This window comes from Acomys russatus, chromosome 3 (assembly GCF_903995435.1).
Source record: "Acomys russatus chromosome 3, mAcoRus1.1, whole genome shotgun sequence".
Lineage (NCBI taxonomy): Eukaryota > Metazoa > Chordata > Mammalia > Rodentia > Muridae > Acomys > Acomys russatus.
Window position 1 is genome coordinate 71,691,357 of NC_067139.1, and position 26,958 is coordinate 71,718,314.

A 26,958-nucleotide genomic window follows, 5' to 3' on the forward strand; every position below is an offset into this window, starting at 1 on the left:
TCCTAGCAACCACCAGCCTGCTCCTCCATATTTATCATCTTGTCACTTCAAGAATACTAAAGAATACTAAATTAAACCAGACATGGTGGCGCACACCTTTAATCCCAGCACTTTGGGAAGGGAGACAGAGGCAAAGGCAGGTGGATCACTGTGAGTTTGAGGCCAGCCTGGTCTACAAAGTGAGTCCAGGACAGTCAAGGCTACACAGAGAAACCCTGTCTCGAAAAAAAAAAAAAAAAAAAAAAAAAAAAAAAAAAAAAAAAAAAAAAGGAATCACATAGTACATAACTTTTTTTCCTTTTTCTTTTTTGTTTTAGTTTTAGTGTTTGTTTTTTCAAGAATTTTTTTTTCCCAATAAGGTCTCCTTTGTCCAGGCTGGCTTTGACTTCACTGTGCAGGCCGGTGAGCTCCTGCTTCCACTTCAGGAACTACAGGTGAACTACAGGTGTGCACTGCTGTGCCAGATCCACACACTGGGGATTAGAGTCAAGGCTACATGCACATTAGGCAAGTGCTCCACCAACTGAGCTACATCATTAATCCCAATAAATGAACTTCTGACATATTTTCATTCAGCATAATTCCTATACCAACCCCCTTTTTATTTTTGAGATAGGACTCCAGTTCTGCAAGGATTCCACTGTAAGAACAAGTCTTAAAAAGAAATAAACAGAAAACAGAAACAGAGTTAAACTCACTATGAAAACTAGCCAATGACCCCAATTCTTCTAAACCCTGTGTTCTATTTATCCAATCTCAAAAGATTATCTGTGGCATGTTGACACATGCACTTAGCACTTGCGAGGTGGGAGAGCAAGGATTAAAGTCACTAGAGCAATGTAATTGTTTATGCAGAATATCATATTAATATCACTAGAAACAGAGGAGTTCAAAATATGGGTTCTGAGCCGGGCATGGTGGCGCACGCCTTTAATTCCAAGCACTCGGGAGGCAGAGGCAGGTGGATCACTGTGAGCTCGAGACCAGCATGGTCTACAAAGCGAGTCTAGGACAGCCAAGGCAACACAGAGAGACCCTGTCTCAAAAAACAACAATAACAAAAAAATATGGGTTCTCCAGAGCAGCACCATCAACACAGGCAGGATTACCTGGGTACTTGTTAGAGTTGGCTTTCTATGGTATTATGCCAGGCCACAGAATCAGAAGCTCTGGGAGTACAGTTTGTACTTCAATATGCCTTGGTTTCTCTGAAGGTAAAAGCCACTTTTTCCCCCAGTGGCAAGCATTAAACTGCCCTAAGCCTGAAGGGAAAAAATCACAAAGCCACTAGACATTCACACTGTAGCAGTAGACTCTAGAACTCTGAGAGAAGTTCTGAGAAGAAGGCTGAGAAAGTTCTAGTTCCTATGCAGAGACCAGAGCCTAGTGAATCCATCATAAAATAGGCCGTGATGAAGATGAACAATTCTACTTCTTATCAAAGGCAGCAAGAGGGCAGCACTTACAAAGCACTCTGCAGCATCATCCATAATTCCCAGCTGGAAGCGTTGCTCATCCTGGAAAGTCTTTGCCAGAGCACTGCGGAGAGTGTCAGAAGGGAGCACTTTTTCACTACTACACTGAAACTGGTTAAAGATGCCCTGTGAGACAAGAGGAAAACGCGATGCTGTTACTGAGTTTCCACACATCCTAGTCTATCGTGCTAGCACCCCCCTCTGTTGACAGACATAGAAACAAGATATATTCAGCTTGTGATTTAAAAACCAAAGACTGAAAATCAGAATAGGGGAGTATCTCTGCAGTAGCGCTGGCCCCTCAGTGCAATGCTGTCAAGGGCACACTAGGGGAGCCCATTCTCAGGACACGACACACGGCAGTTATAGTATTTCCTGGGAGACAGAAAAGAAGTCAACGCTCAGGTTAGAAGGAGTAAGCTACATGTCAATGAATTGGCAATTATTTTTTGGGATGGGTTCTCCTACGAAACTTAGTCTTCTTTTGTATTTTCCAGCTATATAAGATTCCAAAATTTATACAGAATATAGCAAATCAGGTATTGTGTTCATAACCCCACCACCTGAGAGGCTGAGGCAGAAAGATCAAGAATTTGAGGCCAGCTGGGTGTGGTGGTATACACCTTTAAACTTCTTCTCACCACACGTACTCTTTCAGTAATAAAATAAGCATTTCATCATGTTTACTTCCAGTTACTTCCTTGTAGTACATAGGTAAGAGACCTTAAAGCCGTGGCTGAAGCTCTCCTGGTCTCAGAACTCACACCCTGTCAGCCGTGCTTCCACCCACAGTCCATCCAGACTTCACACCGCTCACCACCTCACCTGCTGCCAATTCTTCTCTTCACTGGATGATTGTAACCGTTTCTTTTTTATATTACTTTTTAAGATTATTATTTTAAATTATGTGAGTGTGGGTATGTACAGTGATATGCAGGTACCAGCAGAGGCCAGAGGTTTTAGGTCCTTGAAGCTGGAGTTTCAGGCAGTTGTGAGATACTTGAAGTAGGTTCGAGCAACTAAGTGAGCTTGAGTCCTCTAGAAGAACCACTTAACCATTTTCTCAACCCAACTGCAACCAGTTCTTGACTGAACCATGTCTCCAAGGAAATACACAGTAGGTTCAAAACAATAATCAGATGTTTTTTAATATATATATAATTAGGTTGAGGACATTGCTCAGTTCGTAGAGTGCTTACCTAACATGCGCAAAGCCCTAAGTTGGGTCCCCAGAACTGTACAATCAGGCACAGAAGGTAGCCAAAGGTAATCCTTGGCTACATAGCAAGTTTAAGGTAATACTAGGCTACTTCGGGCATGGTGGCGCACGCCTTTAATCCCAGCACTCGGGAGGCAGAGGCAGGCGGATTGCTGTGAGTTCGAGGCCAGCCTGGTCTACAAAGCAAGTCCAGGACAGCCAAGGCTACACAGAGAAACCCTGTCTTGAAAAACAAAACAAAACAAAACAAAACAAAAAAAAAAAAAAAAACAAACAAACAAACAAAAAGACTAGGCTACTTAAGACCCTACCTCAAAAATCAAAAAAACAAAACAAAACAAGTAATAAAACCAAATGTCATTCTTTGTAGAAAACTCTCCAAAGATTTCCCATCAAATATGCAGTAAAAGCCAAAGTGAAAATTCTATATGTTATTTGGCCAACGGATCTACTTCTAACTCACCCACAGCAGCCATATGGGCGTCTTGCTAGGTCCCACAATCAAGATGGATGTTCTAGACCCAGAGATTTTTTACTTGTATTCCTTACTTGAATCACTCTTTCTCTCTTTGTGCAACTTGGTCACTTATTTCCTGCCAAATTTTATGCAAGTGTCACTTCTCAGTACAGTAACTCCAGTTTAACTTAAATTGCAAACTCTAGGCCCGGTATGCACACCTTTAATCCCAGCATTCCGGAGGCAAAGGCAGGCGGATCTCTGAGTTTGAAGCCAGCCTAGAGTACAATATGAGTTCCATGGGGCTAGAAAGATGGCTCAGCCATTTAAGAGCTCTGGCTCTCTCCTAAATGTTCAATTCCCAGCACCCACATGACAGCACACAGCTCTCTGCACCTCCAGTTCCAGGGGGTCTGGGACCCTCACAGACATACACGCAGACAAACCACAAATCATAAAATATAAATAATTTTTTGTTTTGCTTTGTTCTTTGAGACAGGGTTTCTCTGCTGGAATTAAAGGCATGTAGCACCATGCCCAGCTTTGTTTTTGATTTGTTTTGTTTTAAAGGAGAGAGGAGAAAGTTTCTTTCCTATTCTCCTTTGGTGAGATCTACCCATATCACATGACTGATTCACTCAGTTACTTAAAACAAGGATGTCTTCTGCCTTTTATGTAATAGTGTCATTCTAGGTACTGAGACATATCAAAGATTGGAAGAGCAAAACTTATTTTTTCTCATATCTATATTCTAGGAAGCGGAGATAGACAAGAACTAAAATAAGCAATCGATTAAAATTAAGCACCATAGAGCCGGGCGTGGTGGCGCACGCCTTTAATCCCAGCACTCGGGAGGCAGAAGCAGGCAGATCGCTGTGAGTTCGAGGTCAGCCTGGTCTACAAAGTGAGTCCAGGATGGCCAACGCTACACAGAGAAACCCTGTCTTGAAAAACCAAAACAAAAAAAAAAATTAAGTACCATAGGAAAAAAAAAGGGAACAGTAGGGCTTTAGGAAAAGAGAGCTTACAATTTTTTTTCTTTTCCTTTTTGTCGTTTTTCTTTTTTCTTTTTAAAAAGATTTATTTATGTATAGTGTTTTGCCTACATGTACACCTGCAGGCCAGAAGAGGGCACCAGATTTCATTATAGATGGTTGTGAGCCACTGTGTGATTACTGTAATCGAACTCAGGACCTTTGGAAGAGCAGCTAATGCTCTTAACCTCTGAGCCATCTCTCCAGCTCCCATTTTCCCTCATTTTTGAAAACAGAGTTTCTTTGTATTGTCTTGGCTGTCCTGGAACTCGCTCTTTCTTTTCTTTTCTTTTTTTTAAGATCTATTTTTTTTTTTAATTACTTATTAATTCAAGGCCAGCCTGGTCTACAGAGAGAGTCCAGAACAGCCAGAGTTCTGTGTAACAGAGAAACCCTGTCGCAAAAAAAAACCAAAAACAAAATTGAGCTGGAGAAGCTGGGTGAGGTGACGCACGCCTGTAATCCCAGAGGCAGGTAGATCTCTGTGAGTTTGAGGCCAGCCTGGTCTACAAAGTAAGTCCAGGACAGCCAAGGCTACAGAGAAACTCTGCCTCAAAAACAAACAAAAATAGGGCTGGAAAGATGGTTAACAGTACTGGTTGTTCTTCCAGTGGACCCAGGTTCAATTCCCAGCACTCACAACTGTCTGTAGATCCAGTTCAAGAGCTTCTGACACCCTCATACACAAATACTTTCAGGCAAAACACCAAGGAACATAAAATAAAAATAAATTTTTTCAAGTTAAAGTCATTTTTCTCATTTCACCCTCACTGGCATCTTTTCTCTTCAACCAAGTTAAATGTTCTAAAGCCACTCAAGCACAGACTACCATGTAATTTATCATTTCCCTACAAGTGATTCTATATGTTATAGAGGAGCTAGGGTCAGCAATACGTACTCAGTATTACTTAATAAATTATGAGAGAAATCTACTATAATTATTCCAAGCTATTTTGGAGCAATTTGGATCTACTTACAAGTCTATTGTGCAGTTGGGTAAAGCATGGCGGGCTGCTCCGTAATTGGTGGCTAACAGAGAATGTGCCTATGAGAAAGCACTTACACTAGACCAAGAGAGGACGCAGGCCGTCGTCAGACAATGGCTAGCTGTCCCACACACTGAGGGTGTGTAGGAATGAAGAGACACGAGGGGGAGAGGGGCGCGGGGGACAATGACTACTACTGTGATCACATGGCAGCACGAGCCTGACAGCTGGTGATTTATGCGGGGAAGGGTCACTCAGTTTGGCAAGATTTGTGATCACCAGCTGGCTAATCTCAACTGTTACTGATAAGGTACACTGCTGACAAAAACTCCACCTCCAAACCAAAGGGCCAATGAAGTTTGAGCCTTTGTTTGTTTGGAGTCTAAGCCGTTCTGCATTCCTGCCTGTGTGCAGGGTCATGTATGCATATGGAGGTCAGAGGTCTGATAACCTCAATTGCTCTTCATCTTAATTTTCACTGAGACAGGGCATCTCACTCATAGAACCTGGAACTCACAGACTCAGCTAGACTGTCTGGCCAGTCTAGCCCTCAGGGATCATCCTGCGTCAGCCTCTCAGCACTGGGATTACAGGCATTTACTACCATGACTGGATTTTTTTTCTTTTTTTTTTTGGTGGGGGGGGGGGTGTTGAGACAGGGTTTCTCAGTGTAGCCTTGGCTATCCTGGACTCATTTTGTAGACCAGGCTGGCCTCAAACTCACAGCGATCTGCCTGCCTCTGCTTCCTGAGTGCTGGGATTACAGGCGTGCACCACCACGCCTAGCTCCATGAATGGCTTTTTAAGAGGGTGCTAGGGATCCAAATTCAGGTCCTCCTGCTTAAGCAGCAAAAATTACCATCTGAGATAGCTCCCAAGCTTCTAAAACTAATCCTAAAATGACCAGGGAATTATTTCTAGAACAAATACAAATAATCTGTACAAATTAGACATTAGCACATTTCAACCCGTTTAGTCTTTGGTTCAGTTTCCGTGGAAATTAAGCACCCCTCCTCCTCCTCAGGCCTTCCTCCTGAAACTCATTCTCTCCACGCTTAGCAGGAACGGTAAGAAAACCCAGCAAGTCACTTAGGCCTAATGTGGTGGCTGCTGTGTATCATCCTAGAACTAAAGAGGCCGGTATCGTAGGACTGCCATGAATTTGAGGCCAGCCTGGGCCAATCTCAAAAATAAATAAGTTGAAAAAGAAAAGAAAAGCAGTTCCCCATGACTTAAAGTAATCAGGGTCTGGGCAACAACAGACCTGGCTCTTGTACTCAGCAGCATCAGTGTCTCCATGCTGTACTCTTTTCGCGTCCCTTAGTTAATTACAGGCAGCCTTCCCCATCCACAGTGAGTAAAGGAATGTATTTCAAACGGCCTTTGACTGAATCCTCTTTATTTTCTTACTTTAATTAACAGCAGTCTTGCTTTGCTATCGCTAGGAAGAGTTGTATTTGGGGTGAGCAGCCTAAGCCTTCCTAGCGTCCATCTGTGGCGCTGTAACTCTTGGCGAAGCTGAAGCACAAAGCTCCTCTGTTCAGGCAGCACACTAACCCTGTGTGTCCCTCTCACGTGAGCACAGGCTGGGACGGCCTCCTCCCGCTCTCTTTTTCACCCTCCTCCCACCTTTCCCAGAGGGAGATCCTGTTCACGCCAAAGAAAGCCAAGAACATTTAGTTCAGCAGTAAGAACAGGTGGCAGTACCAATAAGGAACAAAAACTGGTATTATTCCAATTGCTGAATTCTACAGCAGGGAGAGGGAAAGGACATAAAGAACTCAAACCTAGAAACCATCATTCCTTGTGAGTTCCTAACAATTCCATTTTGATAAGCAAAAAAAAAAAAAAAAAAAGCCCAACACCTTTCAGGTTTCTCTCTATGCTCCCTAACAGGAGGAATCTAAAGGTCCTTTTCATTCGTGAAATAGTAAATTACTTTGTATCTGTTAACTTGGATGCAGCACAAAAGCAACAAGACTTTAATGGCAAGAAGCAGGTGCTTCCCCACCCATCTCTCTTGGATCAAGTAGCAGGCAACTCTGTCCACGTAAACACATCATTATTTGGATTAACAAAAGCCATGTACATAAGATAGAAGCACCATAAAGACAGACCATTTTTGTGTTCTGGCTACTAATGTAACTAACTGTTCCTTAAGTCTCTCCTCCCACAAAATAAACAAATAAATAAAGATAAAAATAGATACACACACACACACAGACACCCTTGCCTTGGAGCAGAAAAGAGCTTTTTAAAAAAACTATTTATTTATTTATTTATTATACAGTGCTCTGCCTGCATGTACCCCTGCAGGTCAGAAGAGGGCATCAGATCTCATCATAGATGGTTGTGAGCCACCATGTGGTTGCTGGGACTTGAACTTGGGACCTTTAGAAGAGCAGTCAGTGCTCATAACCTCTGTGCCATCTTTCCAGCCTCAGAAAAGAGCTTTTTATTTCTTTCTCAGAATAGCCTACTTTTACATATAAATTATTCTTAAATATTAGAGACAGTAAGGTTCAAAAAGAAAATGTTTTGATTCCAGTACTTTAAGGGCTCAAAGTATTAGAATGTCCAACTCCCATCTTCCACGGGCATCCAGCGATACCTTCTGCAAAGGTGTCACACGCTATCGCCTGCCTGACATTTGCTCAGTTCCTTCAGGACTCCTGTTCTGATCGGGGCTTCCTAATTTATTTAGTATTTCCACTCTCGTGATTATTTTTCCCCCTATGCCTTCTGGAAATTAAAGAACCTAAATGTAAACAGTGTCGTCTGTAAATATAAGCCTCTGAGAGCAAAGGGTTAATTTTTGAGCTATGTTAATGGTTGGGAAAAATCCTTTCATTGGTTTTATGTGGTGAAAGAATGTTGCAATATCTTCAAGACAGGGCAAGGTCATTTATATATTTAACCTTGTAGCATCCTACAGGTCAACAAAAGATTTCTCGTTTTGTTATAGAAAAATCTTAACTACATCAAAACAGACAGAATAGCATGACCAGCTTCCATGTATCCATAATCCAACTCAACAACTGCCAGTTTGTGACTGATTTAATTCCCTTTATGTTGACTCTGTATATTTAGCCTACTCCCAGATCATTTGAGGCACATGACATATTTTCCACCTATACATAATATTCCAAAATATAACTCTAAAAAATAAGAACTTTTTGTTTAAAAATTGCCTATGCCATCCTCTACACAAGGTAATGATAATGCCTTAATACCATCAGATAACCATCCAGTTTAATAAAGATTCTGGGGGCGGGGGTGGCGTCTTTTTGCTATGTAACCCAAGATAACTTCCAACCCACTACATAACCAAGCTGGTCTGAAACTCACAGCAATGTTCCTTCCTAAGCCTCCGAGTGCTGGAGTTACACGCATGTACCATCAGGCCCAACTATAAAAATACTGGATCCAACTTTAGGGAACACAGAGAACAACTGGCTATTGTCTTCCTTGGGAGTCTCTCCCTTTATAACTAAAAAGGGCTCCTTCTAGACTTCTTAATTAGACAAGTATCCATATACATTACTTCATCTATTGTTATCACTATCATATCCACTGGTAAGTTTAAGCCTTTATTGATATTCAATTGCTAACCCATTCTTCTGGTCTTAGAATCACAGAAGTTACTTATCACACTCATGGCTGCTGCTATGCTGATAGCATTTCCATACATACTCGGACAGAGGTAGAAAGAGGCAAAAACACTGAAACTTCAAAACAATGAACACAGACAAATATGGGCCAGAACACAGTGCTGCCCTTAGTGAGAAATCATAAACTGACACTGATATTTTATACAGTTCAATGGTTAGTTTACTAACTTTGTCATAACAAAAGCGAGGGTCGTCACAAATTACCAACATTATTGGAATCAATACCTTATCCACTTACTGCATTGGGACAATTGAAGAATTCTTATGGATATGCACAAAGATTCTAAGTCTACAATAAGTTTTAGACTGCCATAAATTCTGGAAAGAAAAGATTTAATCATGATGTCTACTTGTAGTTATATTCTACTTGACTAACATGTACAATCTGAACTCCAAATTTTAAAAAGGATGAAGGATTCAGCTTAAGTTATCCCAACTACCTCAATGGTAAAATCAGTTGAAGACAGTTAGAATGCCCACAGCCGAGGAGGACCTAGGAACAAACAGGACGAAGGACCACACAACTATGCTCCTCCTGTCCATAAGTAATCAAGAGGACGTTAAACACAAGCTACGACCTACCTTCTTATGTGTAGACTTTTATTTACTAGCTAAAATGTCTAGGAAGCACACTAGAAACCTAATTTCCTGCTTTAACTCATGTAGACTAATAGATTTACTCTCTGATATTGGCCATGAAGGATAATGGAAAAAAAAAATCCATTTCTATAGGCTAGAAAAAATGAGGAATAAAGATCCTGTGCTAATCTTTCAGTACTCAAAAGGAACTCAAAAGATATTTCGCCCCTATAATCTCAAATTTGCCCCAGCTAAGCAGTCTAACTGCTCTCTAAGTGAAGACGTTTCAAGACATCTCACAATACAGAACCTACTCCTCCTATCACGCCCACCTCCACCAGGCACCATCCTCTAGATTTTATGCTGTCATAGGATGCTTTTTTTAAAATCACTAATTGAAAAAATTTAATTTAGTCAATCAAAGCAACATTCTCCTCTTTGCCTATAACAAAAAGTACTCTGTCCTACGTGCTGGCACTGTAAAACCTCTAGGACAATCCCAGGAAGAAGAACAAAATCTCTGTAGCATACTAAGTACAGAGGACGGATTTCCTCCCAGAACAGAGACAAATGAATGCGCCAACACCAAAGAAAAGTTATACCCTGTCGACAGCGGGTGCAAGACTAACCCAACATGAACAATAATAAGAACTCTGGGCTACAGGTAATGACAGTTTAGGTCAGGAAAAATCATTTAATCATACTAGATGGGAATAGATTGGGTTTTGAAAGGAAACAGTAATTGGTACAACACAATCTTAAATCAGAGTTGACAGATATCAAGGATTTTTTTAGATAGTTTTTTTTTAATGGACCTAGTAGGAAATGTTAGAATCAACTTATTGAAGAAGAGTTTGTTAAAATTATATAAGGGGGTGGAGAGATGGCTCTGCTGTTAAGAACACTGGTGGCTCTTCCAGGGGACCTGGGTTCAATTCCCAGAACCCACATGGCAGCTTATGATCTCTGTAACTCCAGGTACAGGGGATCTGATACAGACATGTATGCAGGCAAAACATCAATGCACATAAAATAAAAATAAATAATTTTTTAAATTTTATATTTAAAAGCTGGACATGGTGGCACACACCTGTAATCCCAACACTCAGGAAGCAGAGTTTGAGGCCAGCCTGCTCTACAAAGTGAGTCCAGGACAGTCAAGGCTACACAGAGAAACCCTGTACTGAAAACACACACACACACACACACACACTCACTCACAGAAACCCTGTTTCTTTGTTTAAAATATATATATTTTTTTAAATGACTAACCAGTAATTTATTTTTTTTATAATTTTCACATGTATATATTTGATTATACACACACCTTCATTATTTATAATCTGTTTTGTTACAAGTTATAGTGGTTCTAAGTAAAATATAGAAAAGGTTATCTGTGGCTCAAATGACACAAAGCTCAGAAGATTCATTTAACTCCTTCACAGATGCCATCACAGTAGCTAGGCCAGAACTGGGAACTAAGGTGGAAGAATCACAAGCAAGATCAAAGCCAGTCTAGGCTACATAGCAAACCCAAGGCCAGACAGGTAAATATAAAACAACAAAACCAAATAAAACAAAAAGACAAAATGCTTCCAAAACAATGTAGCTCAGTTGGTAAAGCGCTTGCCTGCAAGCACAGAGCCCTGAGTTTGACCCCAGCATCAGAGAAAACTGGGCTTAGTAGTATATGCTTGTAATTCCAGCATACATATTAGGTGAACTCAAAAGAATCATTCTCAGCAAAGTAGGAAGTTCAAGGCCAGTTTAGACTAATTTTGACCACATAAGAACCTATCTTAAAAAAAAGTTGTCAATTATTGCATATAACCAGTGAAAATTAGAAAATTCAAGACTATTCAGCTCACAGTTTCTACTTTAAGCTAAAAGGCAACTAAATTAAATATATAATGATCATATTGAGGCAGTGATGAAAAACTAAGAAGTCAACCTTCAGGCCGGCTGTGGTTGCACTCAGGAGATGAGTTTGAGGCTAGCCCCAGTCTACAAACTTAGTTCCAGGACAGCCAGGGCTGTTACACAAGGAAACTCTGTCTCAGAAAAACAAAACAAAACAACAAAATTCAGCCTTCATAAACAAAATAATGACCTTGGAATCTTGCTCTGAACTCAGATGGAAGCTACAGATTGATACAAATACAACTAATCTATTGTATACCTGAACTAAAAACACAGGAGAGTTTTATGCTGGTCAAGGACATGGCTCCAACCAAGGACCATCATGTTTCCTTCTCTGTCAAAATCTCTCTCCTATTCATTGTCTCTATACAAATGACCAGATTCATTTTACTCAGAGCATGAAAATATGAGATAGGGAAAAATAATGAAGCCAGGTAGTGGTGGCTCACACCTGTAATCTCAGCACTCAGTGAAGCAAAGACGGGTCTCTGTGAGTTCAAGGCCAGCCTGGTCTACAAAGCAAGTCCAGAACAGCCAAGGCTACACAGAGAAACCCTGTGTCAAAAAAGTAAAAAAATAAAAATTAAGAAGTTGTTCTCTGACCTCTACACAAGTGTCAATGGCACATACTTACACAAAACAAATAAAATTAATTTTTGAAAATCTAATGGAAAGCATCATGAAACAATAAATTTCTTAAATTTAGTTTTAACAAGTAATAGTTGATTCCTGTTCTTTCAGCCGGGCAGTGGTGGTGCACACCTTTAATCCCAGCACTCGGGAGGCAGAGGCAGGTGGCTCGCTGTGAGTTCGAGGCCAGCCTGGTCTACAAGTGAGTCCAGGACAGCCAAGGCTACACAGAGAACCCCTGTCTCGAAAAATCAAAAACAAAAAAAAAAACAAAAAAAAAAAAAAACAAAACCAAACCAAAACAAAAACAACTGTTCTTTCAAAAGGAAAATTCGGCTGGGCGGTGGCTGTGCATGCCTTTAATCCCAGCATTTGGGAGGCAGAGGCAGGTGGATCTCTGAGTTCCAGGACAGCTAAAGCTGTTACACAGAGAAACCCTGTCTCAGAAAAAAAAAAAAAGGAAAATTCAAAATGAGTTTTGGAAGTAAATATGCAAAGCAGAAGCACACTTGGACAGTATCTACCACATCTATTACAACTCTCGGCAAACTGGAGCAGAGTGGCATACCAACTGCACAACAATACCTCAAAATAAAACACTCACACTCGTTTCTGCTATAAATTGCAGAAAGATAATTCAGGAACAAATTCTTAAGAATTGTCCTAATTAGAAGCCTGGAGAGATGGCTCAGAGGTTAAGAGCACTGACTGTTCTTCCAAAGGTCCTGAGTTCAATTTCCAGCACCACATGGTGGCTCACACTGTCTATAATGAAATGTGGGGTCCTCCCCAGATGTGTAGGTGTACATGCAGGCAGAACATTGTATACATAATAATAAAGAAATAAATCTTTTTTTAAATTGCCCTAATTAACCAAATCCCCTCAATAGTAACAACAGTAATTAAAATGCTGACATGAAACAACTTTCAGGAGCTTACCTTAAGAGCGCAGAAGATGCAGGAATCACCCATGCACTTGTGAGTCGTAAGCTGCCGAAAGCTACGGCGGAAGATGTCCAAGTGCCACAAAACCTTCCAAAAAAGGAGGGAACTTATTATCCTACAAATAGCCTTTATCTTTAAAGTGAAGAACTCAAGCAAACAGGGCATGACTGCAGGAAAAACCTTTATTCTTCGGACAAAAGGTCATTCTTACAATATTAAAACAAATCTCAAAAAAGGTGAACATCAAGGCTAGAAAGATGGCTCAGTGGTTAAGAACACCACCTGCTCTTCCAGAGGTCCTGAGTTCAATTCCCAGCAACCACACGGTGGTTCACAACCATCTGTAATGTGATCGGATGTCCTCTTCTAGCATGAAGGTGTACATGCAGGCAGAACACTTTTTACATAAATAAATAAATCTTAAGAAAACAAAAAAAGAATTGGAAGGACATAGAATCATTTAAAAAGAAAAAGGTGAAGCATCAGAGATGGAAAAGACTCAGCGGTTAAGAGCACTTACTGTTCCTGCAGTTTGGTTTCCAGCACCCACAGCAGGTGGCTCACAAAACCTTTAACTCCAGCTCCAAGGGATCTATCACCCTCATCTGGCCTCCATGAGCACACTGCATTCAATTGTACAAACCCAGACACAGACACACAGACACAGACACCCCACAAATTTTTAAAGCATTTTTTTAATATCAAAGGAGAAAGTTGGGATTATATAGTAACTAACAAGAGTGACAAATGAACATATTCTGGAAATAAAAGTCATCCAGTGAAAATATCCTATAGCAAAAATCAAATTGATGCTAAAGAAAAAACTCAGGGATTATAAACTGTAGAGCTGATCTAGGGGAATTAGCCATGTGACAGAGCACCAAGGTACAAGTTCAATGTAAAGGATCAATTCATCAAGAAATGGTACAAAATTAGGGCTGGAGAGATGGCTCAGCGGTTGAGAGCACTGGCTGCTCCTGCAGGTGTACATACAGACAGAGTATTCAAATAAATAAATAAATCTTTTTGAAAAAAGAAAAGGTACAAAATTAATGGATGATCTCCATGAGAAAAGGAAGAATACCTTTAAATTTGTATTAGAAGCCTGAACCAAATGAAAAAAATTTACCTTTATGAAAACTCCTTAAGTAATAGTGAGCTGCTGGGTGCATTGACACATACCTCTAAGAGGCAAGTGGATTTCTGTGTTAGGCCACACTGGCTGGGCATGAGCCTGTAATCCCAGCACTCAGGAGGCAGAGGCAGATGGATTACTGTGAGTTCGAGGCCAGCCTGGTCTACAAAGTGAGTTCAGGACATCCAAGGCTACATAGAGAAACTCTATTTCAAAAAACAAAAAAAGCCACATTGGTTTACACACCAAGTTCCAGGCCAGCCAGAGCTACACAGCAACATCTAGTCTTCTTGTTAAAAAGTAGTAGTATGGGACTGAGGAGACAGCTTAGTGGTAAGGGCACTTTTTATGAAAGCAAAGGACCTGAGTTCAAATCCCTAGCACCCATATAAGTGCTAGGTGTGATTCACATGCTTGCAAACCTAGTGTTGAGTTCTCTGACTAGCCATCCTAACTGAAATGGCAAGACAAACTTCAGGTTCACTAAGCAACCTTGTCTCCAACATATAAGGTACAGAGCAATAGAGGAAAACACCAATCTCTCCCCCTGACTTCCATGTGCACATACATGGTTACATACACAAACACATAATTGCATTTATACCACACACACACACACATACACACACACATAAAAGTAAATAAATAAATGTCATTTAAAAGTTTTTTAAAAATTAAATAATGTTTGGGTTGTAGAGATGGCTTAGCAGTTAAAAGCTGGCTACTCTTGCAGAGGACCCACCTAAGTTCTACTCCCACACCCACAAGACAGCTCACAGTTTTTGTCCCAAGGATCAAATACCCTTTTGGGCCTCCATGGGCTTTGTGTGCATGTGGTGCATACACACAGAAGCAGGCAAAACATCCATACCAAAATATTTTTAAATAAAGTAACAATAATTTCTTAGGAAATTTTCCTTGCTAGAAAAATGGTACAACACATAAAAAACGAAACAAAACCTGGATTAAAGGCACACACCTTTAATTCCCAACACTCAGGAGACAAAAGTTGGCTGACAACTTCTGAGTTCCAGGATAGCCAGGGCTACACACAAGAAGCCCTGTCTTGAAAAACCAAAAAAGAAAGATGTTGTGGAAGTTTTGGTTTCTATGTAAACATGTTTTTGTTTTAATCCCAGGTGTGGGACATGGGGGCTGCTCCAGTTTGGCCACAGCTGAACTACCTCGTAGGGTGCGTGGTCTTTGCCAGATGGGATAATGCCAGACCCAGAGAGCAAGTGAGAAGGGTTCCAAGTTCTGAGGCTGCCCCTGCCACTCCTGCTGCTGTTGGTGCAGCTTGGCAAGAGGAAGCTGGAGATAGTCTTAACCCTGCCCCTAGGAACCTGACAACCCAAAGCAGCAGGAAGTAGCTAAGGAAAACTACTCCTCTTCTTCCACTAACCTTTCTGTCCTTGCTGGTGTTGGGGTGTTGGAAGGTATTAGGAGGAATATGGAGAAAGAGATTTAAGGAACCTAAAATAAAAATAGTTTTTAAAAATCCTACAAAGACTGGAGAGATCACTCTGTGGTTAAAAGCACTGGCTGCTCTTCAGGGGACCCAGACTCAATTCCCAGCACCAACACGGCACCGCACACCTGTCCGTCTATCTGTAACTCCCATTCCAGGGCTTCTGACACCCTCACATCCATACAAAACAACAATGAACGTAAAATAAAAATAAATTTTATATACGAGAAAGGGGAGAAAAGCCAGTCATGTTGGCACACACCTTTAATCCCAGAACTTGGGAGGCAGAGACAGATAGATCTTTGTGAGTTCCAGGCCAGCCTGGTCTACATAGATTACTAGACCAACCAGGGATACATAATGAGACCCTGTCTTTAAAAGGTCAAGGGGGAGTGGTGTGTGGAAAGATGGCATAGTGCTTAAAAGCATTTGCTGCTCTTCCAGAGGGCCCACATTCAATTCTCAGCACCCACATGACAGCTTACAACTTCTTTTAATTCAGGAGCTCTGATGACTCTGGCTTCCAAAGGAACCTATACTCATATCCAGACACACATGCGTATGTATAGTTTAAAAAATTAAAATAATCTTTTTTGAAGAAAACAATAACAAAGCTGCCCTGGAATGGCAGGCCACAGCACACCTAGAGTATCTGCTGCTTGAAAGCCACACTATCCTTGGGGCTGAAGAGATGTCTCAGTGGGTCAGTCACTTGCTGCATTAGCAAGAGGACCAGAGTTTAGATTCCCGGCACACAGTAGATGTTGGGTGTGGATGGCAGCCCTGCCTGCAACCTCAGTGCTGGGTAGGCAGAGATGGAGGATCACCAGAGCACGCTGACACTCACACACGCACCCACACACATCAGAACACATGCACATGAAAACAAGGAGATAGTGTCTCAAGATACAGTCTAAAAACTCTGACATTGATTAATAACACTTTTATCTTTATAATCTCCAATTCTACAAATTAGGTAACATTCAAAAAGATAAAGAGCCTTGCCTACATCACACAGATAAATGTAAAATATGATCTCGGGTTATGGATTTCAGACAGAAGCTGGTAAGCCTAACATCTGAAGGTCTCTGCAAACACAGGACTACAGCTGTCACAAAGAAGGAGATGGCCTTACCTGCAGGGCACTGTTGAGGAAGCAGCTATTCTGCCCTGGCTCATTGCTGAGGCCTTTGCTGGGGGCGATAGACATTGAGCTTCGAGGTGCAAACATCCCTTGAACATTACCACGGCTTCCTGAAAAGTAATTTCTTTTCCAAGACATTATTGTTCACATTAGCCCAAAAAGCTTTAAAAAAAAAAAAAAAAAAAAACAGGAAGAAAGGCTTTATATCTTTTTGGCAGGGAAACTGTGTCTTCTGAAGTCCTCAACAGAAAAGAATCCAGAAGTTTGTTTGTATTGAAGGCTGAGTTTGCAGCCTTCCAACCACATCTGTAAGTTCAGAGAATTCAGGGGTCCCCTTAGATCCAAGTGACAAATCTGTCCACCTGCCCTGGTGTTCAAAACGTAACTTGGCACATGACTACCGCAGAGAAGTTCTTAAGTATTACTTTCTTCTGTGCTGCTGAAACTGCTTCCTTCCCTAACGTCCTGGTGACACAGATGGACCCTCAACTCAGTAGTATCCAGGAGCAGGCGAAGATGTGTTCCTCAGCTCTCCTTCCAATGCTTCTCGAGGACTGAAGACTTTCCACTGGAAGGAGAGGCAGGAATCCAGGACACTCCTCTTCGCCCTCTTAGTGCCTTGTCTCAGCATCCTCTAGCAAAACTCAAACTCTAAACAACTGAAAAGATACCACAAGCCAAGAAGTTTGTCTGGATTCTCCGTAGGATTTTTGCTGATGTTCCTTGCTGCACCTTTCACGTATGCTCCAACTTTCTTCTGTCCTCTCTACCAGATCCTCAGAAAGTCTCTTCTCTTCTCTTCTGAGACCAGAATAGCCAGCTGTGCCAGAGAGCTTTAACAGAAAGAAAAAAAAATCAAAAGCTTACGTCATTTAATGACTCTACTGGCTTTGGACTGTTCTGCCAAGATCAACGCTGCCTCACCTCTCAGTATAAACTTGAAACCTTGGCAAACAATGCTGAGAGAAAGAGAGAGACAGAGGGAGGGAGAAAGGGAGAGAAAAAGAAGGAGGGAGGGAGGGAGAGAAAGAGGAAAGAGAGGGAGGGAGCAGGAGGGAGGGGAAGAGAGAGAGAAAGAGAGGAGAGAGAGAACAAGTAACAAGGGAAATGCTAAAGGGAAAAAGAAGTGTGGCATCTTCACTTTCATGGGAAACTTCTCTTAAATTTTGAAGAAAAAACCTGAACTGTGCAGAAATAAAAGCCAAACAAACTTTCTAGAATGAGGCTAAGGAAGAATAAAATAACAACAAAAACAACAACAAATCACTAAGAAAGCAAACATCAAGATATAAAAGGACAAACCTGCTGTCTTCCACTTAATCTCTCTCTTACAATCTCTCTAGTGGGTTCCCCCCTTCCCTTCCCCCCCCCCCGGCCCCGCCACTGTCTCTCTGTCTATATCTCTCTCTCTCCTCATGGCCCACTCAGGCTCTAACTCTTCTTCCCCTCTCTTCCCCCAAATAAACCTCTCCAAAAAAACAAAACAAAACCAACAACAACAACAACAAAAAGAGCAAGGAAGTCTGTCTTCCAGGTGTTGTGAAGGTGTCTTCTGTGCGTGGCTCTGAAGCCCTGTTTACAGGTGGAGGACACAGCAGCACGCCAACTCCATTCTAAGGGAACGAAGCTCTACCCCAGAAAATCACTCATGTCCTCAATACCCAATCCAAAAGATTTATGCCTTCTGCCTCATCCACTCCCTTGTGTGATCAATTTTTTTTATTAATTTATTCAGATTACACTCAATTGTTATTCCTTTACTTGTACCCTACCATTCCTCCCTCCCTCCTCCTTTCACCCTATTTGCCTCCCCTAGGTCTGTGACAGAAGGGGACATTCTCTCCCACCATATGTAACCAATTTTTTAATCAATAGTTTTCAAGAGGATCAGAGAAATAATTTGAGTTATAAATCACTCAATCTTCAAATGATACAGAGGGGCTCAGAATGAGAAGTCATCCACTGACCAACTTTTGGCTTCAACTAGCTGAAGCGTCTGCGAGGCAGCAGGAAGGAGGATCAAATCAAGCACCATCCCTGAAAAGAAGTCATCTCATCTCCAGCATCTGAGAGGTGGGGTCTCGCCATGCTGGCCTGGAACTCTATGTAGGCCTGGATGGCCTCAAACTCAGAGTGCTGAGATTAAAGGTGTGTGTCAGCACAGGGTTCCTAAATCACTTCTCTCTCTCTCTCTCTCCTTCCACCACGTGCACTCGCAGTATCAAACTCAGGTCATTAGGCAGCAAGGAACTTTACCCTTCTGAGTCACCTCAAAGACCCACATTTCTATTTTGAGATGGGGTCTTAATATATAGCTCTAGTTGGCCTGGAACTTATGACATAGACCAGGATGACCTCAAATCTACAGCAATCCTCCTTCTTGCCCAAGTGCTCAAAAGGTATATACAACCAAACCTGGCTGAAGTGCTAAATTCCAACTATCTCCTCAAGCTTCCCTTTAATATCTGCTATATATACCACTTAGGAAATCAAAAATAGGCCAGGTATTATAGCAGGCACCATTTTCCTAGCATCCAAGTGGTTGCTCTTCCAGAGGTCCTGAGTTCAATTCCCAGCAACCACATTCATAATGAGATCTAGTGCCCTCTTCTGGAGTGCAGGTATACATGCAGGCAAAACAGTGTATACATAATTAAAAAATAAATCTTAAAAAAAAAAAAAGAATAGCTAAAGAAGTTTTAAAAGCGGGGTTGATGATACGTATCTTTAATTCCACATTCAGAGGCAGAGGCAGGCAGATCTCTGTAAGATGAAGGCCAGCCTGGTCCACATAGTGAGTTCCAGGCTATCTATGGCTACACAGTGAGACCCTGCTTTAAATAAAAACAAACAACAAAAACCATAATGGGCAGGGAGGGATAGTGGTACACATCTGTAACCCTACCCATGAGCTCCAGGGAAGCCTGGACTTTGTATCAAACCCCTGTTTCGAACAAACAAAAAGCAAAAATGCTTTGAGGTTTTAACCCTTGTCTAAGGGACATCACTGAGGCACAGGACTATTCACTGGTTGCATAAGACTGCCCTCCCCTCTCTACGTTCTTGGGCTATTTATAATCTTCATAATCCACATGTCACAATGAAAGTATTTCATTATACACTGTATGCTCATACTATTCACTATGCTTTTATTACTCTCCTTTTGTTTTATATCGTGTCAGTCATGTGTCATCTGACTGTATAAAAACACAGGCATATGATGACACTCTACTGACATTCTTTAATCTTCACAAGAGCCTATCAGGTAGATACTAATAGTTCAACTTTCCAGAAGAATAAACTAGGACGTAAAGTTGATTTTTGCCTAACTGGTATGTGGCAGAGCTGGAATTGGGTGGCTATAATATTGTCACTTAATTATGAATCTTATACTATTCCCAAAGCCCCATCACAGTGACAGCCATAAAGAAGCACTCACATATTGTCTAGTGATTAATGTACAACCAAGAAGAACCCACACATCCCACAGACTGCAAGACCCTGAATTCTCTATACATCCCTCATCAACACTGCACTCAAGTCCACTCAGAAACCTCCAACCAGCCATGCAGCATTCCTTTAGCTCAACTGCCGCAAAGGAATGACGAGCCTCCACTTAGCTCTCAGCAAAGGGACTGGGCAAGCAGGTGGAGCTTTCAGTATCCACATTAGGTGCTCACTGAAACTGCCTGCCCTATGACACATACCCAAGCACCGAAGCAAAGGGAAGACAGACAGTGACAGAAAAAGGATTCACAGGCTCTAAATGGCAGCATTATGGGAGGAAAGCAGTAAGTTGTCACATTAGTTAGGTATGTCAGAAACTAAAAGGGACAGCCAAAAAGAACAAGGGCAAGAAAGGCAGTAAAAATGGGTCAGGCAAACACTGATGACAAAAACATTGCACTTCAAATAAAATGTGGGGTTCTAGGTCTAGCACTGGGCAGCATGATTGTTCCCCACTGTTAACTACTGAAGATACCTGGGGTTCTAGGTCTAGCACTGGGCAGCATGATTGTTCCCCACTGTTAACTACTGAAGATACCTGGGGTTCTAGGTCTAGCACTGGGCAGCATGATTGTTCCCCACTGTTAACTACTGAAGATACCTGGGGTTCTAGGTCTAGCACTGGGCAGCATGATTGTTCCCCACTGTTAACTACTGAAGATACCTGGGGTTCTAGGTCTAGCACTGGGCAGCATGATTGTTCCCCACTGTTAACTACTGAAGATACCTGAGAATAGAAATGGTATTAGAGCTACATATATACTTTTGTTTGTTTGTTTTGTTTTGTTTTGTTTTTTGTTTTTCAAGGCAGGGTTTCTCTGTGTAGCCTTGGCTGTCCTGGACTCACTTTGTAGACCAGGCTGGCCTTGAATTCACAGCAATCCACCTGCCTCTGTCTCCCTGAGTGCTGGGATTAAAGGCGTGCGCCACTATCACCTTGCTAAAAAACTTTTTAATACTTCAGTGTAAAAGAACATATCTACCACTCATTCTCAAATGGTTCAGAACTAAAGAAATATGCATATATGCATATATGTACACACAAACACATACAAAAGGAATATATAGATTAAAAAAATATATAGGAAAATATTAATAATAGTTGACTTTCACCTAAAAGCACAAGAATGCCAAGCTAGGGAAACATCTCAGTTGGCAGGGTCTGCCTACAACGCAAAATCCTGGGATCAGTCTCCAGCATTGCCTAAGTAATGTGACTGAGATCCCAGCACTTGGGAGGCAAAGGCACAAAGTCCTTAACTACACAGAAAATTTGAGGCCAGGCTCGACTACATGAGATCCTATATATATAAATTTTTTTTTAAAGTATCTCTATTTCTATTTCTTGTAACTTCTCTATAAATTTTATATTTGTTTAAAAGAGAGGCTGGCAATCTCAAAGTTAAAGAAAAAAAACAATTACAAGGCTGGAGAGATGGCTCAGAGGTTAAGAGCCCTGCCTGCTCTTCCAAAGGTCCTGAGTTCAATTCCTGGGAACCACATGGAGGCTCACAACCATCTACAATGAAATCTGGGCCTTCTTCTGGCCTGCAGGCAAAACACTGTATAATTAATAAATAAATAATTTTTTAAAAAAAAGAAAAAGCCAATTACAATCAATATAGCATGAGGGTCTGGAGAGACAACTGAGTTAGCTGGTAAATGCTTCATAGCAAAAGCATGAAGACCTGAGTTTGATCCTCAGACAAAGACAAAAAGCCAGGTAGGTTTGTAAACCCATTGCTGGGAAGGAGAGAATAATATCCCCGGGGCATCCTAACCAGCTAGTCTAGCTCAAAAATAAGGTGGAAAAGCAAGTGAGGATGACTCATGTACAAGGCTGTGCCTTGAATCCTGAGCAACAGAAAAAAACAATTAAAGTGTAATGACATCTAAGGATCAAATGCAGCCATCTAGCACAAAGAGGGCCAGCTAGGGGCGGGGCCGAAGGTTAAACACTGTGCTCTGTGTTCACACTTTTGCCTTTACGTTTAACTCCAGGCAGAACATCCAGGACAGAATCCTGAACTTCATTTTTTTTCTTTCTTTCTTTCTTTCTTTCTTTCTTTCTTTCTTTCTTTCTTTCTTTTTCTTTCTGTTTGCTTTTGGTTTTCGAGACAGGGTGTCTCTATGTGGCCTTGGCCGTCCTGGACTCACTCTGTAGACCAGGCTGACCTCAAACTCACAGAAATCCACCTGCCTCTGCCTCCCGAGTGCTGGGATTAAAGGTGTGCACCACCACGCCCAGCCTTCTGTATTGCCTTCTTGCCTCTCATGGATCATTACTCTGCTGGCCATAGTGGTCAAAGACCCCACTCCCACCCCACCCAACACTCCTTCATATTAGTTATTTCTGAACACACAGATTGCAGTATGTGGAATTCTTATTCTATAGAGTTGGAGATAATAGGTATGAAATCAATGAAATTAGTTGAAAAAGAAAATGTAACTATAATAACTAATTCCAGAATCTTACTAAATTCTACTTACCTTTAAATAAGTCTCCAAAATCTGTATCTACAACGAGATACAGGTGACTTTTTAAAATAGAGACTTATTAGGCCAGGCAAAATGGTGCATGCTTTTAATTCCAGCAGGGAGGCAGAGGCAGACAATTCTCTGTAAGTTCAAGGACAGGCTGTTCTACAAAGAGAGTTCCAGGACAGCCAGGCCTACACAGAGAAACTCTGTCTCGGGAAGAGAGAGAGACACAGACAGAGAGAAACAGTGACAATTTTTTTCATTTTCATTTCTCGAGACAGGGTTTCTCTGTGTAGGCCTGGCTGTCCTGGACCTGCTTTTTAGACCAGGATGGCCTCAAACTCACAGCGATCCACCTGCCTCTGCCTCCCAAAAAGTGCTGGAACTAAAGGCATACGCCACCATGCCCAGCTTCAGAGAGCCTTATTAATAGAAACAATATTTATTTCCTTCTAACTTAAGTTTGAAAGAAAATAGAGATAAACATCTACAACCATTTGTAAAAGGTCAACTACTTGTTGATTTATTCACTGGTTATCTGATACTTCTGGGTAAATAGTTACCCAAATGAGCAATACTCAGAAGGTTGAACTTTGGCATCAAATTAGTACATCATGTAGAAAAGAAAAATTATATAGTGTTAAAATACAGAAAATCATGTTTTCTATCGCTTACACAAAAAATTGTCTGAAGCCAACTAAGGAAAATAAACAGACAGGAAACCATGCGTCACTTTGCTATGGGAAGAGATGTAGAAAGGCTGCTTAGTTCTTTACTATGAAGATTCGCAGTCCAGCTCCTTGAGCTGATAATGTTCCTACCGACATGCTGAACGCTCCTAAGACCTGTTGGACATTCTGCAAGAAATGTGGCAAGCACCAACCCCACAAAGTGACATAGTACAAGAAGAGCAAGAATTCTTTATATGCCCAGGGAAAAGGGCATTATGACAGGAAACAGAGTGGCTATGGTGGGCCAACTAAGCCTATTTTTCTGCAAAAAAGGCTAAAACTACAAAGGATTGTGCTGAGACTGGAGTATGTTGAGCCCAACTGCAGATCTAAGAAAATGCTGGCTATTAAGAGATACAAGCATGGCAGGCGCCTTTAATCTCAGCACTCGGGAGGCAGAGGCAGGTGGATCTCTGAGTTCAAGGCCAGCCTGGTCTACAAAATGAGTCCAGGATAGCCAAGGCTACACAGAGAAATCCTGTCTCGAAAAACCAAAACAAAACAAAACAAAAAGTACAGGAACTGGGTGGCTGGAGAGATGGCTCAGAAGTTAAGAGCACTGACTGCTCTTCCAAAAGTCCTGAGTTCAATTCCTAGCAACCACATGGTGGCTCACAACCAGCTATAATGTGATCTGATGACCTTTTCCGGCCTGCGGGTATACATCCAAGCAGAGCCCTAAATACAAAATTAATTAATTAATTAATTTAAATAAAGTATAAATACTGAATCCCAGCACTCAGGAGGCATCTCTGTGAGTTCGAGGCCAGCCTGGTCTACAAAGAGAGTTCAGGACAGCCAAGGCTACACAGAGAGACCCTGTCTCATAGAAAGAAAAAAATTACAGTTACTGGGGGTATGGGGTGGGTTTACAGCTCAGTAGGTAAAAGCATTTGCTATGCAAACTTGAGGATCTGAGTTTGAAGCCCCATTGTCTACATAAAAAGCCAGGCATGCCCTCACACATGTGAGATCCCAGCATAAAGCACTGGAGACAGGCAGAGCCCAGGAACTCAGGGCCAGCTGAGGAGCTAGTCCACCCAAAACGAGCAAGCAGTGAATTAAAGTTCAAGGTCAACCTCAGCTACATAGCAAGTGCAAGCTCAGTCTGTACTATGTGAGATCTCCTTATCCCCACCCGGAAAAAAAATGTACAAAACATTTAAGAGTTCCACAAATAACATCTATGATTATATCTTATATACACACACCTGTAAGAAGAAATTTTAAAAAACAAAGAAAAAGAAAAAATTCCATGAAAGCCGGGCATGGTGGCACATGCCTATAATCTCAGCACTTATATAAAATATAGAGGCCGGGTGTGGTGGTGCACACCTTTAATCCCAGCACTTGGGAGGCAGAGGCAGGTAGATCACTGTGAGTTCGAGGCCAGCCTGGTCTACAAAGTGAGTCCAGGATGGAAAAAGCTTTAAGTTATTCTGCAGACAGGCCCAGCACTTTGCTAAATAAGAACTGTATTCTTCCCACACCGATCCTCCCGGGCCTAATATCAGCATCGACTCCAAGGCAGCAGCTCATTCAAGAAGGACTAATGGTGGTCATTTAGATTACATCATTCTCTTGGGGCCAATTGGAAAGGAGAAGGAGTTCAGTGGGAGTGGGAACGGGTCAAGAAAGAATAGGGCAGGGTAAATATGATCAAAATACATTATACATGTGTATCAAAGTATCATAATGAAACTCATTATATGTGATTACTATATATTAACAAAAAATGTTTCCCAGGACTGATAGTACACACCTTTATTCCAACACTCAAGAGGCAAATGCAGGTGATCTCTGGGAGTTTGAGGCCAGCTTAGTCTGGAACAAGTTCCAGAACAGCCAGAGCTATATAACAGATAATAATAAAATAAATGTATTTTTAATTACTTGCTACAAACTGTATTTTTAAAATACAGGCAACAAAGAGGACTTCTCTCTCCCCCTCAGGAACTTCATCAGTTATTAGATTAATAACTTAATCAGTTACTAGAGTTTTATTAGAATTAGAAAGCTACAGATGCTTAATACTTACTAAAGAAATGTAAATGAGACCAGATGTGGTGGCACACACCTTTAATCACAGTGAGTTCTCTGTGAATTCAAGGCTAGCCTGCTCTTTCAAGGCTAGCCTGGTCTACAAAGTGAGTCCAGGAAAGCCAGGACTGTTACAAGAGAAACCTGTCTCAAAAAAACAAACAAAAAAGCCAGGCGGTGGTCGTAGACACCTTTAATCCCAGCACTCAGGAGGCAGAGGCAGGCGGATCACTGCGAGTTCAAGGCCAGCCTGGTCTACAAAGCAAGTCTAGGCCAGCCAAGGCTACACAGAGAGACCCTGTCTCAGAAAAAAAAAAAGAAAAGAAAAGAAAACGAAGAAGAGTTACTGAGGTGGGTGATTGGTGGTACACTTTTAACCCCAACACACACTCTGGAGGCAGAGGTTAACAGATGAGTTCAGGCCAACCTGGTCTATGCAGTGAGTTCCAGGACAGCCAGGGTTACACAGAGAAACCCTGTCTTGTGGGAAGGGCAAGGAGGATTAATGAAAACAAAGTCTTATAAAACAAACTGGCATTTTTTCATGTTAGAGCTAACTCAGTGACAGATATGACCTATAAGCTCTTTAGCTCTTCCCTGAATATCCAGCCTAAATCACACCACACTTAAATTTCATCTTATGTTTCCAAAGTCTATGGAGGAAAGATACTCTGGCCAGTGGGGCACACAACGTTCTTTCCTAACCACACTGCCAACAGTAGTAAACTAATAACAGGTTGAAAGAAGAGAGATTCAGAGCAATTTATTTGGCCCCTGAGAAACAAACAGTAAAAATGAGTTCCACAAATTTACCCTATATAGCCCTCTGGTTAAATCACTAAGGAATGCTTTTATAATTTAGGTACTTGATTACAACTATGAATTATTTTACAATCATTATAAACACATCAGTACCTGGGTTATTTTATACAATAATAAAAATATAATGACACTATCAACAAGAGGAAAATAGGAGAGGAAGCCAATGACAGCACCAGCCTCACTCATTGTTGTGAGAACACTGGTACAGAACGGTACAGGCAATTCCAGTGTGAGAAAGCAAGCATGTGACTGGAAAGAAGGTGACAGAGGATACCAAAGCATCAGAAAGAAAACAAAACAAACTCTCTTCAGTGTTAGCAGTAAAAAACAGGAAGTACTGAAATCTATCCTAAAAGTCTTTCAAATTCTCCAATGCCACTGAACTCTAGCTTTTGAGTCAGTTCAATTTTTGTTTTGTTTTGTTTTGTTTTGTTTTTCAAGACGGGGTTTTCTCTGTGTAGCCTTAGCTGTCCTGGACGAACTTTGTAGTCCAGGCTGGCCTCGAACTCAGTGATCGGCCTGCCTCTGCCTCCCAAGTGCTGGGATTAAAGACGTGTGCCACCACCGCCCGGCTAAGTCAGTTCAAATTTTAACTCTACCACTTACAAAGGAGTGGGAGTAGCCTTCAGTACTACCTCTTTCAGCTGTGGTATTATAATAATGGAAGCTACTACTTAAGGCAACATTACTGGACACATAGCATGTTCTCTTTTT

The 26,958-nt window shown here is 41.5% G+C and overlaps 1 protein-coding gene across 8 annotated transcripts in view; it reads right to left on the reverse strand.

Annotated features, from left to right (window-relative positions):
* Window positions 1-26,958, reverse strand: part of Usp54 (ubiquitin specific peptidase 54) — an 87,426-nt gene that overhangs the window by 39,272 nt on the left and 21,196 nt on the right. For all 8 annotated transcript variants that reach the window (XM_051142624.1, XM_051142622.1, XM_051142623.1 and 5 more), the window contains exons 2-4: window positions 16,655-17,496; window positions 12,911-13,003; window positions 1,467-1,601 (exon numbers count right to left, since the gene is read on the reverse strand). In XM_051142624.1, coding sequence (XP_050998581.1) covers window positions 1,467-1,601; window positions 12,911-13,003; window positions 16,655-16,801 — 375 coding nt within the window. In that variant the 5' untranslated portion in view covers window positions 16,802-17,496. The remainder of the gene's footprint in view (window positions 1-1,466; window positions 1,602-12,910; window positions 13,004-16,654; window positions 17,497-26,958) is intronic.